The sequence below is a fragment of the Anolis sagrei genome, chromosome 5, assembly GCF_037176765.1.
Source record: "Anolis sagrei isolate rAnoSag1 chromosome 5, rAnoSag1.mat, whole genome shotgun sequence".
NCBI lineage: Eukaryota > Metazoa > Chordata > Lepidosauria > Squamata > Dactyloidae > Anolis > Anolis sagrei.
In genome coordinates, this window is record NC_090025.1 from 85,414,537 (window position 1) to 85,430,068 (window position 15,532).

At 40.1% G+C, this 15,532-nt stretch overlaps 1 protein-coding gene across 1 annotated transcript in view; it reads left to right on the forward strand.

Moving 5' to 3' along the window:
- Positions 1-15,532, forward strand: part of FBXL13 (F-box and leucine rich repeat protein 13) — an 83,050-nt gene that overhangs the window by 1,047 nt on the left and 66,471 nt on the right. The window contains exons 2-6 of the mRNA XM_067468828.1: positions 6,549-6,652; positions 7,080-7,173; positions 8,216-8,283; positions 12,562-12,716; positions 15,082-15,191. Of these exons, the coding sequence (XP_067324929.1) occupies positions 6,549-6,652; positions 7,080-7,173; positions 8,216-8,283; positions 12,562-12,716; positions 15,082-15,191 (531 nt within the window). The remainder of the gene's footprint in view (positions 1-6,548; positions 6,653-7,079; positions 7,174-8,215; positions 8,284-12,561; positions 12,717-15,081; positions 15,192-15,532) is intronic.

The following is a 15,532-nucleotide window of genomic DNA, read 5'->3' on the forward strand; positions in this document are numbered from 1 at the left end:
CCAAACTCCCAGCAGTGTTCACATTTGGGCATATTGAGTATTCATGCCAAGTTTAGTCCAGATCTATCATTGTTTGAGTCCACAGTGCTTTCTGGAGATATGTGAACTACAACTCAAGGCCAATGCTCACCTAACGCTTTCATTATTTTTTGCTGGTCATGGGTGTTCTGTGTGCCAAGTTTGGGTCAATTTCATCTCTGGTGGAACTCAGAAAGTTCTTTGATTGTACGTGAACTGTAAATCCCAGCAACTATAACTCCCAAGGTCCAGAGAATGAAAATACATCCTGCCTATCAGATATTTACATGACGATTCATAACAGTAGCAAAATTCCAGTTATGAAGTAGCAACGAAAATAATTTTAGGGTTGGGGGTCACCACAACATGAGGAACTATATAAAGGGGTTGCGGCGTTAGGAAGGTTGAGAACCACTGCCCTATTCTGGTCCAGTGTATCTGTCCGAACGCATCTCCCTCTATGTCCCACCCCGGAGTTTGAGATCATCTGGAGAGGCCCTGCTTTCGACCCCACCGCTATCACAAGTGAGGTTGGTGGGGACGGGGAGCAGGGCTTTCTCAGTGGTGGCCCCTCACCTGTGGAACTCACTCCCGGGGGAAATTAGGTCATCAACATCCCTCCTCTCCTTCAGGAGGAAAGTAAAGACGTGGTTGTGGGACCAGGCCTTTGGGCAATCTGACAACTAGATAAGGACAATCAGACGACTAGGACTGACAGGACTGACAAAGTGGAATTGGAAATTAGACTATGAGATGGTGAACGCTGACCGTTAATGAGGAGTAATGGGTTTGTATTGGTTTTATTGGTTTTATTGTTGTAATGCAGGAACTGTTGTTTAACTGTTAATTGCTGCTATATTGTTTTACTACTGTTACGTGATGCCGGCATCGAATTGTGCGTTTGTAAGTTGCCCTGAGTCCCCTCCAGGGTGAGAAGGGCGGGGTAGAAGTAATCGAAATAATAAATACTGCAAATGCTTACTTTGCGTAATGGGTTGAGCCTCCCCTGCATGGGCCATCCAGTCCAACCCCCTGCCAAGAAGCAGGAAAATTGCATTTAGATGGCCATCCAGCCTCTGTTTAAAAGCTTCCAAAGAAGGAGCCTCTACCAGGACCGTAGCCAGAAAAAAAATTTCGGGGAGGGTTGAAACCTTTTTTAGCAAATCATGAAGAGTAGTTCGAGGGAGAGGGCCTTCTCGGTAGTGGCCCCCCGACTCTGGAACTCACTTCCCAAGGACATCAGACATGCCCTAACTCTGACAGTCTTTACTTACTTACTTACTTAGGCGATCCCTCGTTGGCCGAGAAGGATAGTCTTCCAGGATCAGAATTCTTGTGTCTGTAGGTGGCTGTGGAGCCCTATTCTTGATCTGCATCTTCTTCCACAGTGAGGGCAGATGTGTAGCCAAGGGGGGGGGGGGCTTGAGGGGCTTCAGCCCCCCCCCCCCCGGAAATTCTCATGGTGGTTCACGAAAAGGCCTTACTGGTGCATTATTTAAACTGTTATGTTTATTCATATCATGATCTGATCACCATACTCAATATATTCCATATGCTTGGGGGTATTGGGGTAACGATACAGAAGGTTTGCTAGGGTAGACCCTCTTTCACTCAGACTTAGCCCCGCCCCCCGAAACAAACTCAGCCTCCCCCGAATCGAAATCCTGGCTACAGTCCTGAATGAGGGCATTGGTTTCCAGGTGGAAGGCGGTCCCGGTCGGGTTGGCTTGATGCGCCTTCCTCTTGGCACGTTTCTCTCTTTCACCCTCCTTTCATGCCTCTTCAAATTTTGCAGCACTGCTGGTCACAACTGACCACCAACTGGAGCGCTCAAGGGCCATGGCTTCCCAGCTCTCAGTGTCTATGCTAGAGTTTTTAAGGTTGGCTTTGAGCCGATCTTTAAATCTCTTTTCCTGTCCACCAACATTCCGTTTCCCCTTCTTGAGTTCGGAGTAGAGCAACTGCTTTGGGAGATGGTAGTTGGGCATCTGGACAACGTGGCTGGTCCAGTGGAGTTGATGGTGGAGGACCATCGCTTCAATGCTGGTGGTCTTTGCTTCTTCCAGCACGCTGACGTTTGTCCGCCTGTCTTCCCAAGAGATTTGCAGGATTTTCCGAAGGCAGCACTGATGGAATCGTTCCAGGAGTTGCATGTGACATCTGTAGACATTCCACGCATGTGACATCTGTAGACAGTACACATTTTGCAGGCATATAGCAGGGTTAGGAGGACAATAGCTTTATAAACAAGCACCTTGGTATCCCTACGGATGTCCTGGTCCTCAAACACTCTGTGCTTCATTTGGAAACATGCCCAGCTCTTTAAGCCGCTCCTCATAGGGCTTGTTCTCCAGACCCTTGATCATTTTAGTCGCCCTCCTTTGGACACATTCCAGCTTGTCAATATCTCTCTTCAATTATGATGCCCAGAATTGGACACAGCATTCCAGATGTGGTCTAACCAAGGCAAAATAGAGGGGTACAATGACTTCCCTGGATCTAGACACTAGACTCCTATTGATGAAGGCCAAAATCCCATTGGCTTTTTTCGCTGCTGTGTCACATTGTTGGCTCATGTTTAACTTGTTGTCCATGAGGACTCCAAGATCTTTTCCACTAGCACTGCCCTCGACCCACGCGTCCCCCATTCTGTATCTTTGCATTTCATTTTTTCTGCCTAAGTGGAGTATCTTGCATTTGTCACTGTTGAACTTCATTTTGTTAGTTTTGGCCCATCTCTCTTAATTTGTCAAAATTGTTTTGAATTCTGTTCTTGTCGTCATTTGCCCTCTATGATTTAGTCATATATTGCTTATATATAGAGACATCAGCCAAATGGTCATGGTAATGAAATTAAATTTATTTGCTGTCCTAATGCAGTAAGAGAATACAGGTAGTCCCCAAGTTACGAATAAGACAGGTTTGCTCTTAAGATGGATTTGTTTGTAAGTTGGAACAGGTACATTTTAAAGTGTAACTCCAGCCACCTCACTTTCTGTCCCTGTGATAATTGGATTTTGAGAAATTTGGCTTATTGTGGAAACAAGGATTGGTGATAAAACTTCAGTAGAGACCCTTTTCTCCTATGTAAATAACTCTTTCAGGAGTAAGTTTCCTTTCCTAGGGGTAGATTTCCCTCACTTCCTTTTGTCTCATCTCGGTTCTTAACTGTGAGTCATTTGTAAATCAGATGTTTGTAACTTGGGGACTGCCTGTGCGCACTTACATTTTTCAAAAGCAAGTTCTATTCCAATCCAGCAGAGGGAGCAGTAGACAAAATTAAAGGACTTTATCTAATGCTGCATATTTGTGACACCTATTGTATTTCACATCCTTGATATTTAAGCTAAATCCAACTGTTGTGAATCACATTTAAGTGCCTCTGCTTTCAGGGGAGGGTTAGACAAGAACAATGTTATTTTCCAGTTAAATCAATAGATTTTACTTTTTCACAATTGGTCTTTTTGATTCATTTAACAGGGACTATTTGTTTTGTAGGGAGCTGGCATAGTGCTGTGTGGTTTTGGACTTTTAACTCCGGAGACCTAATTCAAATGCCTGCTCACTCAGGGTGCATCCAGACCTGACAGAAATGTGCACCAAAACCACATTTGGCCCGGCATTTGGTTTAAAATGTTTATATGTTACTGTTGATTGCTTATTGTCTATTTTGTTTATGATTTATATTACATTGATTGCTTATTGGTGTTTTATTTTATTGATGTTCTGTTTATTGATGTATTGCGGGCTTGGCCTCATGTAAGCCGCACCGAGTCCCTTAGGGAGATGGAAGCGAGGTACAAATAAAGTGTTATTATTATTATTATTATTATTATTATTATCATTATTATTTATATATATATAAATGCTCTGTGCATAATGAGTACCTTAAAAACACAAGAACCAATGAACGAAATTACACCAAATTTGGCAGCAAAACGTCTCACTACACAAGGAGTGACCATCACTCAAAAAATTATGATTTTGTCATTTGGGAGTTGTAGTTGCTGGGATTTATAGTTCAGCTATAATCAAAGAGCATTCTGAACTCCACCAATGATGGAATTGAACCAAACTTGGCACACAGGCCTCCCATGACCAACAGAAAATACTACAAGTGTTTGGTGGGCATTGACCTTGAGTTTGGAAGTTGTAGTTGCTACATCCAGAGAGCACTCTGGACTCAAACAATGATGGATCTGGACCAAACTTGGCACAAATATTCCATATGCCCAAATATGAACACAGATGGAGTTTGGGGGGAAATAGACCTTGGCATTTGGGAGTTGTAGTTACTGGGATTTATAGTTCACCTACAATCAAAGACCATTCTGAATGAACCCCACAAATGACAGAACTGGGGCAAACTTCCCACACAGAACCCCCATGACCAACAGAAAATACTTAAGGCCATCCAGTCCAACTTCCTTCACCAGGTCAAGAAAACGTAATCAAAGCCCTCCTAACAGAGAGCTATCCAACCATAGATATAGATAGATATATATGATACACACACAGATATAGTATCATAGATGTGAAAGGGACTCCTAAAGAAGGACAATTATATGTTGTATGTTCCACAGTAGGCAAACCAGACAATCTCTAAGTGAACACTGTCAAAGAAACATCAAGAAATACTGTTTTCCGACAAGCATAAAGACATTACATATATTAGAAACCAGCATTTTCTAATTACTTTATTTTCCATATCACCAGACTGGGCCACAGCAACGCGTGGCAGGGGACTGCTAGTTATTATTAAAATCCCGCTTTGGCTCACATTTCTGTCTACCTTGAGTGCCCACATTCCCTCCCAGTAACTTCTAGAAGTGCATGGAGCTACTGATCCCCCCCCCCTCCCCCCAAAGCTCCTATAAGAAAAATAAAACTTACAGGGCATCATGAGGCCTCTCCAGTGATTTTTTTCCTCTGCCCCCCTCTCTTGGTGCATCATTTTTACGTGCCAAGAGGCCTGCTGTAAAGGCCCTATGGTGCCTGGTAAGTTTTATTTTCTTTTAAAGGCTTTGTGGGGGGGGGGGGGGGGGGGAGGTGATTTTGGGAAGGGAGTGGGTGTCCTTCTCACTTTTCGAGTGTTTTGGAAACCCAAACAAGTGAGATGAGTGTGAGGACTGGCTCCCCAGACTATCGAGGAGTCAGTCCCCTTTCAAAAAGGCCCAAGTCTAATGGGATATTTGATTAATTTGGAACAAAACAGGGGTTTCCTGCTTTGTCAAGAATTAATCCTTTTACTTGACGTTCGGACGCCTCCTGTAAAAGTCTGACAGGGCCTGCATTTTGGGCTCTGTCTGGAAGGGCCCTCATTCTCAGAAGAAGGCAAAATTCTCTCTGAACTAATTTGTCTCAGTTTCACCATAAATCAGAAACTTCTTTTGTACAAAACACAAATACAGTCCTAAAATATAGATTTTATATGATATCTAAAGCAGCAACTGTATTTGGGATCTATTTTGCTAAATGCATGATATGGAATGCTGTATTAACTGGCGCACAAGTAGGAACATTAAAAATAGGAGTAAAATAACAAAAATAATTATAAGAGATAGGTGAATAAATTGTGGCTTTGCAGATGCTGTTCAGCTATTATTTCCAGCATCTTGGACACTAAACACTATGGGTAGAGCTATAGGAAGGCTGAATCCCTTAAATCTTTACAATATCAGTTTGACTTTTTGTTAGCAATCTATATAAATAAAAATGTAATGTTCGTTTGTGGGATTAGCATAACTCAAAAACCACTGGATGAATTGACACCAAATTTGGACACAATACACCTATCTGGCCATTGAGTGATCATCATCATAAAAACACTGAAAAACATAGCAAAATGGACTTAAAAAGCAAAAAACCCACAAAAAACCAAAAGATTACACTGTATGTGCAAAACCGTGAATATATATATATATATATATACACACACACACACACACACACACACACACACACACATACACATATATGCACACACAAAACACATACACAGAAAGAGAAAAGGAAGGAGGGAGGGAGGGAGGGAGGAGGGAAGGAGGAAAGGAGAGAAAGAAGGAAAGAAAGAAGGGTAGAGAAGAAAGGAAGGAAGGAAAGAAGGAGGGAGAGAAAGAGGGAAAGAAGGAGAGAAAGAAGGAAAAAAAGAAAGATAGAGAAGGAAGGAAGGATGGAGAGAAGGAAATAAAAAAGTGAAAGAGGGAAAGAAGGCGAGAAGGAATGAAAGGGAGAAAGAGGGAAGGAAGGAGACAAGGAAGGATGGAACCAAAGAGCAAAGGAAGCGAGAAAAGAAACAGGTAGAGAAGGAAAAAAGAAGAAGAGAAAGAAAAAGAGGGAAGGAAGGAAAGAGGGAGGGAAGGAAGGAGTGAAAGAAAGGAGGAGGAGAAAGGTGGGGATGTTTGCCACAGCAACACGTGGCGGGTATAGCTAGTAATCTATAAGGGGATTAACATTTTCAACTTATTTTTATACTTTTATAGATGTATGCTTTATTTATCAGAATTTCAGATATGAATTTTTCTTTGCAGGCCCTACTATCTGGTTTATTAATTATGTGCCCAGATGATCCACTCAAATTTTTAGAAGAAAAGATCAAAGAAATGATGGAGAAAGGAGTATATAGTATTTTATGGTATGTATGTAATATTTTGCATGGGCTATAAATGTGATAAGATTTGAAATACTGAAATATGGGAAGTGTTGTGTAGTTGCTGTAAAGACCTTCCACATAGAAAGTGCTCTTAACAAATTTTAAGTGAAAACATCAACTAGCTGAAAACAAATAAAGAACATGGAACCCAGATTAAGTCAGGGGTTATCTAAATAATGTATTCTTGCATGTAATAATTTTTCCATATCGCTTAGTAACCTTTTGGGTTATTTGTATACTGAATTGGGTACATCTGCTAACACTAATTAATAAATTTCACGTAGGAGAGACCACAGCAATGAGATCTATTGGGGGGGAGGGGGGGGGGAAGAACCCTATCAAAATAATGTTGTTTTTAGTTGAAGATGTAATATTCTCCCAAAAAATAATCATGTATTTTTCCCATCAGGAATATGTGTATTGACCCAGAGTTAAGCCTGAAGCTAAAAGTGATTTCAGAAACATACTTACATACTCTTTTGGGACTTGATGATGATCAGCTGGTAATTATTAATAAACCTTTTCTGCTGTATTTTCATTTTTCAATTGTACTCAAAATTAATTACTGGCCTTGTGTTTCCCCAATATAATTAAAAAGAAAAGATGCCTTCTTCCCTAAGAATTCCTAATCTGCAATTCCAAACACTGTTGCTATAGAGCATAACAATATAATCCTAATTCATTTATTTTAGGGGATGTTTGGTCCAATAAACACTGTTGGAGATCAGTGCAACCCTTTCATAATCTTAACTGGAGCTAGAAGATTAGAGGGGGAAATATGACTGGTAGAGTTATAGAAACAGATGGTTATTATTTATTTTCTTAAACATGATTTAGTTAGAATTTAGTTATAACTAGTAAATCTATAGATTACTTAATACAGATCCATAAGTATTCTTTTTAGCCTCACCCCCAGTTTAATTTCTGCCTGCTTTTTAGTCAATTATAATTATGTTTCCCCACTATGCACAATATAAACATCAATAATCTTATTCAAAGTGTTTCAGGTGTGCAATGTCATTAGAGTTGACCCTCACATTTGCGATTTTGACTTTTAAGGATTCAACTATTCTCCCTAGGAATCTCTAGGTCTTCCAAGGGGACTCTATGGTCAGCTTCCTCTAGTCATGCTGGAGGACCTAGAGCTTTCTGGAGAGAATACCTTCTTAAGACTCTTTGCGTAGATCCTCTACTGTGATTCTACATTCACTTTGAAGAAGTTGACCATAGAATGGTACTGGAAGACTTAGAAATTCCAAAAGAGGTTTTCGCTAAAGTAAAAAAATAGCCATTTCTTTCTATGCCCCAACCTCAGTGATTATATTTCTTGCTTGATTCCATTTAACTACAATATCATCATAGGTCAGAGTAGAAAGGATATTAGTTATAATTTGCAAGGAAACATTTGTACCGAAATTCTCAACAAAAGGACAATTACATTGTACACTGACCAATAGGATAAATATTGTGAAGAATTTTTGTAGTTAGTAACTTATGCCTGTCTTTTTCTTTTGATGTTATTTACCTTATGCAATTACATTTTAGATGACTACAGAGTTATGTGATAAAGCATGGGACTTTTATAGCATTAACTTAAAAAGAATGTGCTTTGAGTAAGTATATGGTTATATTTATTTATATACACATCTAATTGAATTGTGACAAAGTGGCAGTACTTCATGCTGCATTGTAGTAATAGAATTAAGGATCAGTTCTGTGAGGCTGTGAGTGTTCATAGCAACCACTGGTATAAGGAGAAAATGATTAGCTCTTGTATTTTGTGCAAGTTTTTATACTTACACTGTGTTTCACGCATAGCCTTCTTGCTAATATGAATGGTCATCAATGGGACTCTGCATATTGATGATTTAACTGTAAATGTAAACCAGATTTAATAATCCAATTTGCTCTATTTTGCAATCCTATTATAGTGGAACTATATTGTGCTTCCGTAAGTGAGTCTACTATTATCTATGTGTGACAGTATAGCCACTTGAACAATTTTTGGTGGTTTGATTATGAAAAAAATAATGTAAACATGATATGTGTTTATTGTCCTTTGACCTGATCTACCTTAAAAACTAGCAACTGCACCAAGCAATGGCGGTCTGTTCTGCTGGTGAATGAGTTAAAGGTAGGTGATATTTCCAGCCACTTCCTACCAGTAATCTTTAATTTGACAAGGAATTGTGATGAAACGAAATTATTTTTATCGATCAGTCAATTGCCCTTATCAAAACACACAATATAAATATAACATACAGTATACATATAGGCCGAGTAAAAAAATATAAATATACAAGTGCAAAGAGAAAAAGTGAGGGTGGCCAACTTGTAACCAAATATACCTTAATCTTAAGTATATGCATCAAATGTCCTCACCCCCTTTACACTGTATACAAATCTGACAAGACAGAGGTCCTCCAGGTCAATTGCTCGGCTGACCGGGGTATTGGGTGGCAACCTGTGCTGGATGGGGTTGCACTCCCCCTGAAATCACAGGTTCGCAGTTTGGGGGTCCTCCTGGACTTAGCACTGACGCTTGATGCGCAGGTGTCAGCAGTGGCCAGGAGGGCCTTCGCACAATTAAAACTTGTGCGCCAACTGCGACCTTACCTCGTGAAGTCTGACTTGATCATGGTGGTCCATGCCTTAGTTACCTCTAGACTAGATTACTGTAATGCTCTCTACGTGGTGCTACCCTTGAAGACAGCCCAGAAATTACAACTTGTCCAATGCTCGGCAGCCAGATTAATAACTGGGGCAACCTACAGGGAGCGGTCAACCCCCCTGTTTAAGGAGCTCCACTGGCTGCCGTTTATTTTCCGGTACAATTCAAGGTGCAGGTTATCACCTACAAAGCCCTAAACGGTTTGGGACCCGCCTACCTTTATGACCGTATCTCCTGCCACGAACTATCTCGGGCCCTCCGATCTTCCGGGGAGGCCTTTCTCTCTCCCCTGCCAGTCTCTCAAGCTCGCCTAGTGAGTACAAGGGAGAGAGCCTTTTCTGCTGTGGCTCCCCGACTCTGGAACTCGGTGCCTGGAGAAATTAGGAAAGCCCCTTCCCTAGAAATCTTCAAAAAGAACCTTAAAACCTGGCTCTTCCGCTGCGCCTTTGATTAGTAGGTATATAATCCCACATGATTGCTTTGCCTCAAAGTTCTGTCATTGGAGTATATGTCCCCCCTCATGGGAAAGCTTGATTCCACAACTCCCGCTAAAATGAGCCCTCCTCCATAAATTACCTGCTTCCCTCCTTTATCTCGCCTGAGTTTTTAATTAGTTTTAATCAGTTTGTCCTTTTAATCACTACATGTACCCCGCCCATTATTATTGTGCCTGTGCATATTTTTTAAATTTTATATTGTTATGTATTCATATGTTTTGTGTAACTATGATGTTATTGTTTATTGTTCACGTTTTTGGTTTGTGTTTTTGGTTTTCCTTTATTGTAATTGTCATTTGGGCTAGGCCTCATGTAGCCGCTCCGAATCCCCATTGGGGATATGGTAGCGGGGTAATAAATAAAGTTTATTATTATTATTATTTATTATAATCTAATCTCCTTTTAGATGCTTTATACAGATAAATGGCAACTTTTGTTGTTAAAACAGGGTTATAACCAGCTAATAAAAATGATTGGGGACTCCTGCTTGTTGCTCCAGAGATTAATGATAGAAGACAGAGAGAAATATTATCCTGGTGTGCCTCAGTTGTCAGCAGAACAGACCTCCATCACTCAGTGCTTTGGGCTGTTAAGGTAGTCTTGGTGGACATTAGCCATTGTGCTAATAATTCCACGGTATAAACATGAATATCAGTTATGAATGCATACATTTAACTTACACATTTGTTCAACAGGATGTTAGTTATATTGTTTAATGAAAGGGAGGTACTATGATACATTTTAAATCTGTTTCTAGCTGTGATTATTTGCCTTCCATTCATATTTTCAGTGTAATTTCCTGCAGTATTACAGATAACATCTGAAGTCTATTTTCCACTTTCCATGGAGGCAGTGCAGAGATGCCTCCAAATACACATATGGTACATGCCTTTCCCTCTTCGCACTTTACTACATGCAGCTGTGCTGATCACAAAATATTTTGTTATGGTCTGGCAACAATCTATATAAATAAAAATGTAATGTTCGTTTGTGGGATTAACATAACTCAAAAACTACTGGACAAATTGACACCAAATTTGGACACTAACCCAAGGAATGACCATCACTAAAAATGGATTTTGTCATTTGGGAGTTGTACTTGCTGGGATTTATAGTTAACCTACAATCAAAGAGCATTCTGAACTCCACCAACGATGGAATTGAACCAAACGTGGCACACAGGACTCCCATGACCAACAGAAAACACTAGAAGGGTTTGGTGGGCATTGACCTTGACTTTGGGAGTTGTAGTTCACCTACATCAAGAGAGCACTGTGGATTCAATTATGTATCTGGACCATATGTGTTTCATATGCCCAAATATGAACACAGAGTTTGGAGGAAATAGACCTTGACATTTGGGAGTTGTAGTTACTGGGATTTATAGTTCACCTACAATTAGAGAGCATTCTGAACCCCACGAACGACAGAATCCGTGCAGACATCCCATACAGAATCCCCATGACTAACAAAAAATACTTAAGGCCATCCAATCTAACTCCCTTCACCAGGGCAAGAAAACATAATCAAAGCCCTCCTGCCAAAGAGCCATCCAGCCATAGATATAGATAGATATGATTCACACACACGCACACAGATATAGTATCATAGATTTGAAATGGACCCCTAAAGAAGGACAATTATATTTTCATGTTCCAGAGTAGGCAACCCAGACAATCTTCACATCAACATGGACAAAGAAACAGCAAGAAGTACTGTTTACCCACAAGCATCAAGATATTACATATATTAGAAACCAATACTTTCTCATTACTTTATTTCCCAGATTATTTATTTATTTATTTATTTTTATTTACAGTATTTATATTCCGCCCTTCTCACCCCGCAGGGGACTCATGGCAGATTGCAATGTACACATATATGGCAAACATTCAATGCCAAAGACACACAACAGAAATAGACAAACAGTCAGAGTCTATTTAACTTTTTCTGGCCGTCAGTGGAGCTGTCGCTTTTATCGTTCATCTGCGACGCTGATGAAGTACTTCCGCATTCCCCGCATGCCTTTGCTGGAGTGCTTTGCTGCAGTCTTTTTTTTTATGGCCTCGTAAATTTTGTTAAATTAGCCTCCCCATACATAGGTGGTACCTAATTTTCCTACTTGACAGATGCAACTGTCTTTTGGGTTGCAAAGGTCGACAACAAGCTACACAATTGGTCGTTAGCTCACTCCAACCCGGGCTGGCTTCGAACTCATGACCTTGTGGTCAGAAGTTATCTTAATGCAGCTGTCACTCAGACAGCTGTTCCACAGTCCCGGTACCAAAGCAACGCCTCAGACTGTGCCACAGCAACATGTGGCAGGGGACCGCTAGTGTGATCATAAAACTCTAGTAGCTCATTGAAGAAGTCACTGTCCTATATGGTTTGACTATAGGGAGAAACTAATCACAGATGAAGACATAATAGTTATGGTCTACACTAGCAAGTTATGGCATTGTAAGATTAAATGTAACAGCAATTAAATAGAGTTAAAATTGCAGAAAGAAACATAATGCTTCTTATCAAAGAAACAAATAGGAGCTGAATTAGATGAGTTATTCCTTCTAGGTTTTCTCCAAAAATAACATGATTAAACTTAAGCTTTTATTACCATTCATATATTTCCATGTACCATCTATGAAATTTCAAGTACAGTTCTTTATATTTTCTTTTATTCAAGACCAAATCTTTGTAAATATGTTCTAATTTTATAATTGCAGTGCATGGATAAAGTATTGTGCTATGAAAAAAGTTGAAAGAGAAGTCTTGCAGAGAAAGTTTTCTGCTGCAAAACGCTTTCATGAAATCAAACTTTTAAAAACAACTCTTAAAAAATGGAATACCCGAGTGAATGTTCGCAAAAAACAGCGTGAACGTAAGTCTTCCTATCAAAAGACTATTTTTATATGAGAGAAAGTGCTTGATTAACACTGTAGTGCTCCATCTTTTAACATTCCAGTAGCTGTTCAGAAATGGAAATCTTTGGAGGAGTTCATTCATAATGGTGAATTGTTATATAAACAAGCTGCAGGATAATCCCAGGAGCTCAAGTAATTCCGCCACACACCCCTTCTCCTGCATTGCCAGGAGGAATCAAAACTGGCAGTAGGAATAAATTCGGCTTTACATTTGCTTCAACAAATTCCAGATTTGTCATAATCAGTTAATGGAATGTGTTTTGAACCAAACTTTAGTCACAAACAAGGTTCAAACCTAGGCTTTTTTTTGTTTTGTTTTTGTTTTTGTCGTGTCAGGAGCGACTTGAGAAATAACCTAGGTTATTTTCAGTGGTTTGCTTATTATTGAGTTTCTTTAAATGATAATTTCTGGCTTTCAAGTAACTTTGAGAACTGTGCTAAAGCAAAACCAAAGCTTGACTCATGCCCCATTTACTTTTAATCTCATCATATATATGTCTCCCAGTATGGACAAGAAATAAGAAAAAAACAAGAAGCTTTAGTGTACTTAAAACAAAATGGGCTCTACGGGCCAGTGAATAATCCACCAAAGACCTCACAAGAGCTGCAAGACATATATATGTGTGTTTTTATTGTTTCTTTTTTTCCTCTTTTGTTTTTGTTTGTTTGTTTACTCGTCAGGTTTGTTAGAGTTGTCATACTTGTCACTTTGTCATGTAAGTTAAATGTCTTTATTTTAAAAAAAAATCTAATAAAAATTAAAAAACAAACAAAAAAACAAGAGCTGCAAGACCAAGAACAAGCCACGAGAGCAAAGACAAAGATTCACCCAAAGGAAAAGTGTTCTTACCATATACCAAGGGAACCACTGACCGCATAGGGAAGGTGATGAAGAAACTCAACCTACAAACTATCTACAAACCCACTAAAAAATCCAACAAATGCTACATTCAGCAAAGGACAAGAGGGATCCTACCGTATACCATGCAGTTGTGGACAAGTCAACATAGGGACGACCAAACACAGCAATGCCCAAACACAAATCAAGGAACATGAAAAGCACTGCAGACTAATTCAGTCAGAGAAGTCAGCCATAGCAGAACACCTGATGAACCAGCTTGGACACAGCATATTGTTTGAAAACACAGAAATGCTGGACCACTCTAACAAACACAATGTCAGACTACACAGAGAAGCCATTGAAATCCACAAACATGTGGACAGTTTTAACAGAAAGGAGGAAACCATGAAAATCTGGCTACCAGTATTTAAAAAACTCTAAAATCAGGACAGTAAATAAAGAGGCACACTCAAACAGCAGGGGAATTTCTGACATGAAGCAATCAGTTGTTGTATTTATGAAGCAATCAGTGCCAGCTAACACCTCTCAACAAAGGATTCCCACAAGCAGTAAGCAGTCAGACCTTGAAGCTGAAAGGCCATTCAGTGCTAATCAAGGTGGCCAGTGACAACATTCACACTTGCCTCAAGCAGACAAGAGTTCTTTTTCCCACCCTGGACATTCCACAGATATATAAACTTCACTTGCCTTGTTCCCAACAGACCTCACACACCTCAGAGGATGCCTGCCATAAATGTGGGGTTGGTTTTTGTTTTGTTTTTTGGTCGTGTCAGGAGCAACTTGAGAAACTGCAAGTCGCTTCTGGTATGAGAGAATTGGCCATCTGCAAGGACGTTGCCCAGGAGACGCCTGGATGATTTGATGTTTTTATTATCCTTGTGGGAGGCTTCTCTCATGTCCCCATATGAGGAGCTGGAGCTGATAGAAGGAGCTCATCCTCCTCTCCCCGGATTTGAACCTGCGACCTGTTGGTCTTCAGTCCTGCTGGCACAGGGGTTTAACCCACTGCGCCACCGAGGCTCCTATAAATGTGGGTGAAACAACAGGAGAGAAGTCTTCTGGAACATTACCATACAGCCCGAAAACTCACAGAAACCCAGTGATTCCGGTCATGAAAGCCTGAAACAACACATTTTGATTATTTTAGCTAAGAATTGTATATTTTTTGTCCATAACCCATAGTTCCCCAAATTTGAATGTAATGGAAAAAATTTGATTGAAAACTGGAAATTGACTCCCATCCCCACAAATACTGAATAGAGGGAAAAGAGGGTGAGTAAGCCCAAATTCACTGTGACTTGTTCACAATAATTAGAAAAACATCTTCTGAACCAGATCTTCTTCTGAACCAGGCCTGAAAGTCATTAATTCAACCAAAGACAAGGGGCAAGTTCTTTGAGCCAAAGTACAATGAATAATTTTCTTAATAACTCCCAGTTTTTCCAATTATTTTCTCCCAGGGGCAGCAAAAACATTAGGAAAAGTATTTCAGTGTTCTTTACAGAAGATGATCTTAAAGGCTTGGCGAAAAGAGACTAGATTTAGAAGAAAAGCTAAACTGTATGTGGAGGTAAGTTATTGATATTTAAAGAACTATTTATTTGTCCAGAAGGTGGAAGGAACAATAAAGTAGTGGTTCCTAATCAGTGGTCTGCAAGAATCAGAAAAAGTGATCCATGGGAGTCTTTCACAGAAAATCTGAGCCAAGAGGAAGGAGCCTCTGCAAGCTTAATCCCATCCACACACTTCCCCACCTACCCACACACACACACCCTTCTTTTGATAGCTCTCTCCTCCTCCTTCATCCCAAACTGAGCCCTGGCTCCTGTTAGCACTTGGGCTCAGAGTGCTTCTGTCCCACTGGCCCAAACAAAGGGAGGTGAGAACACTCACGTGCTTCCTTCACTTTCT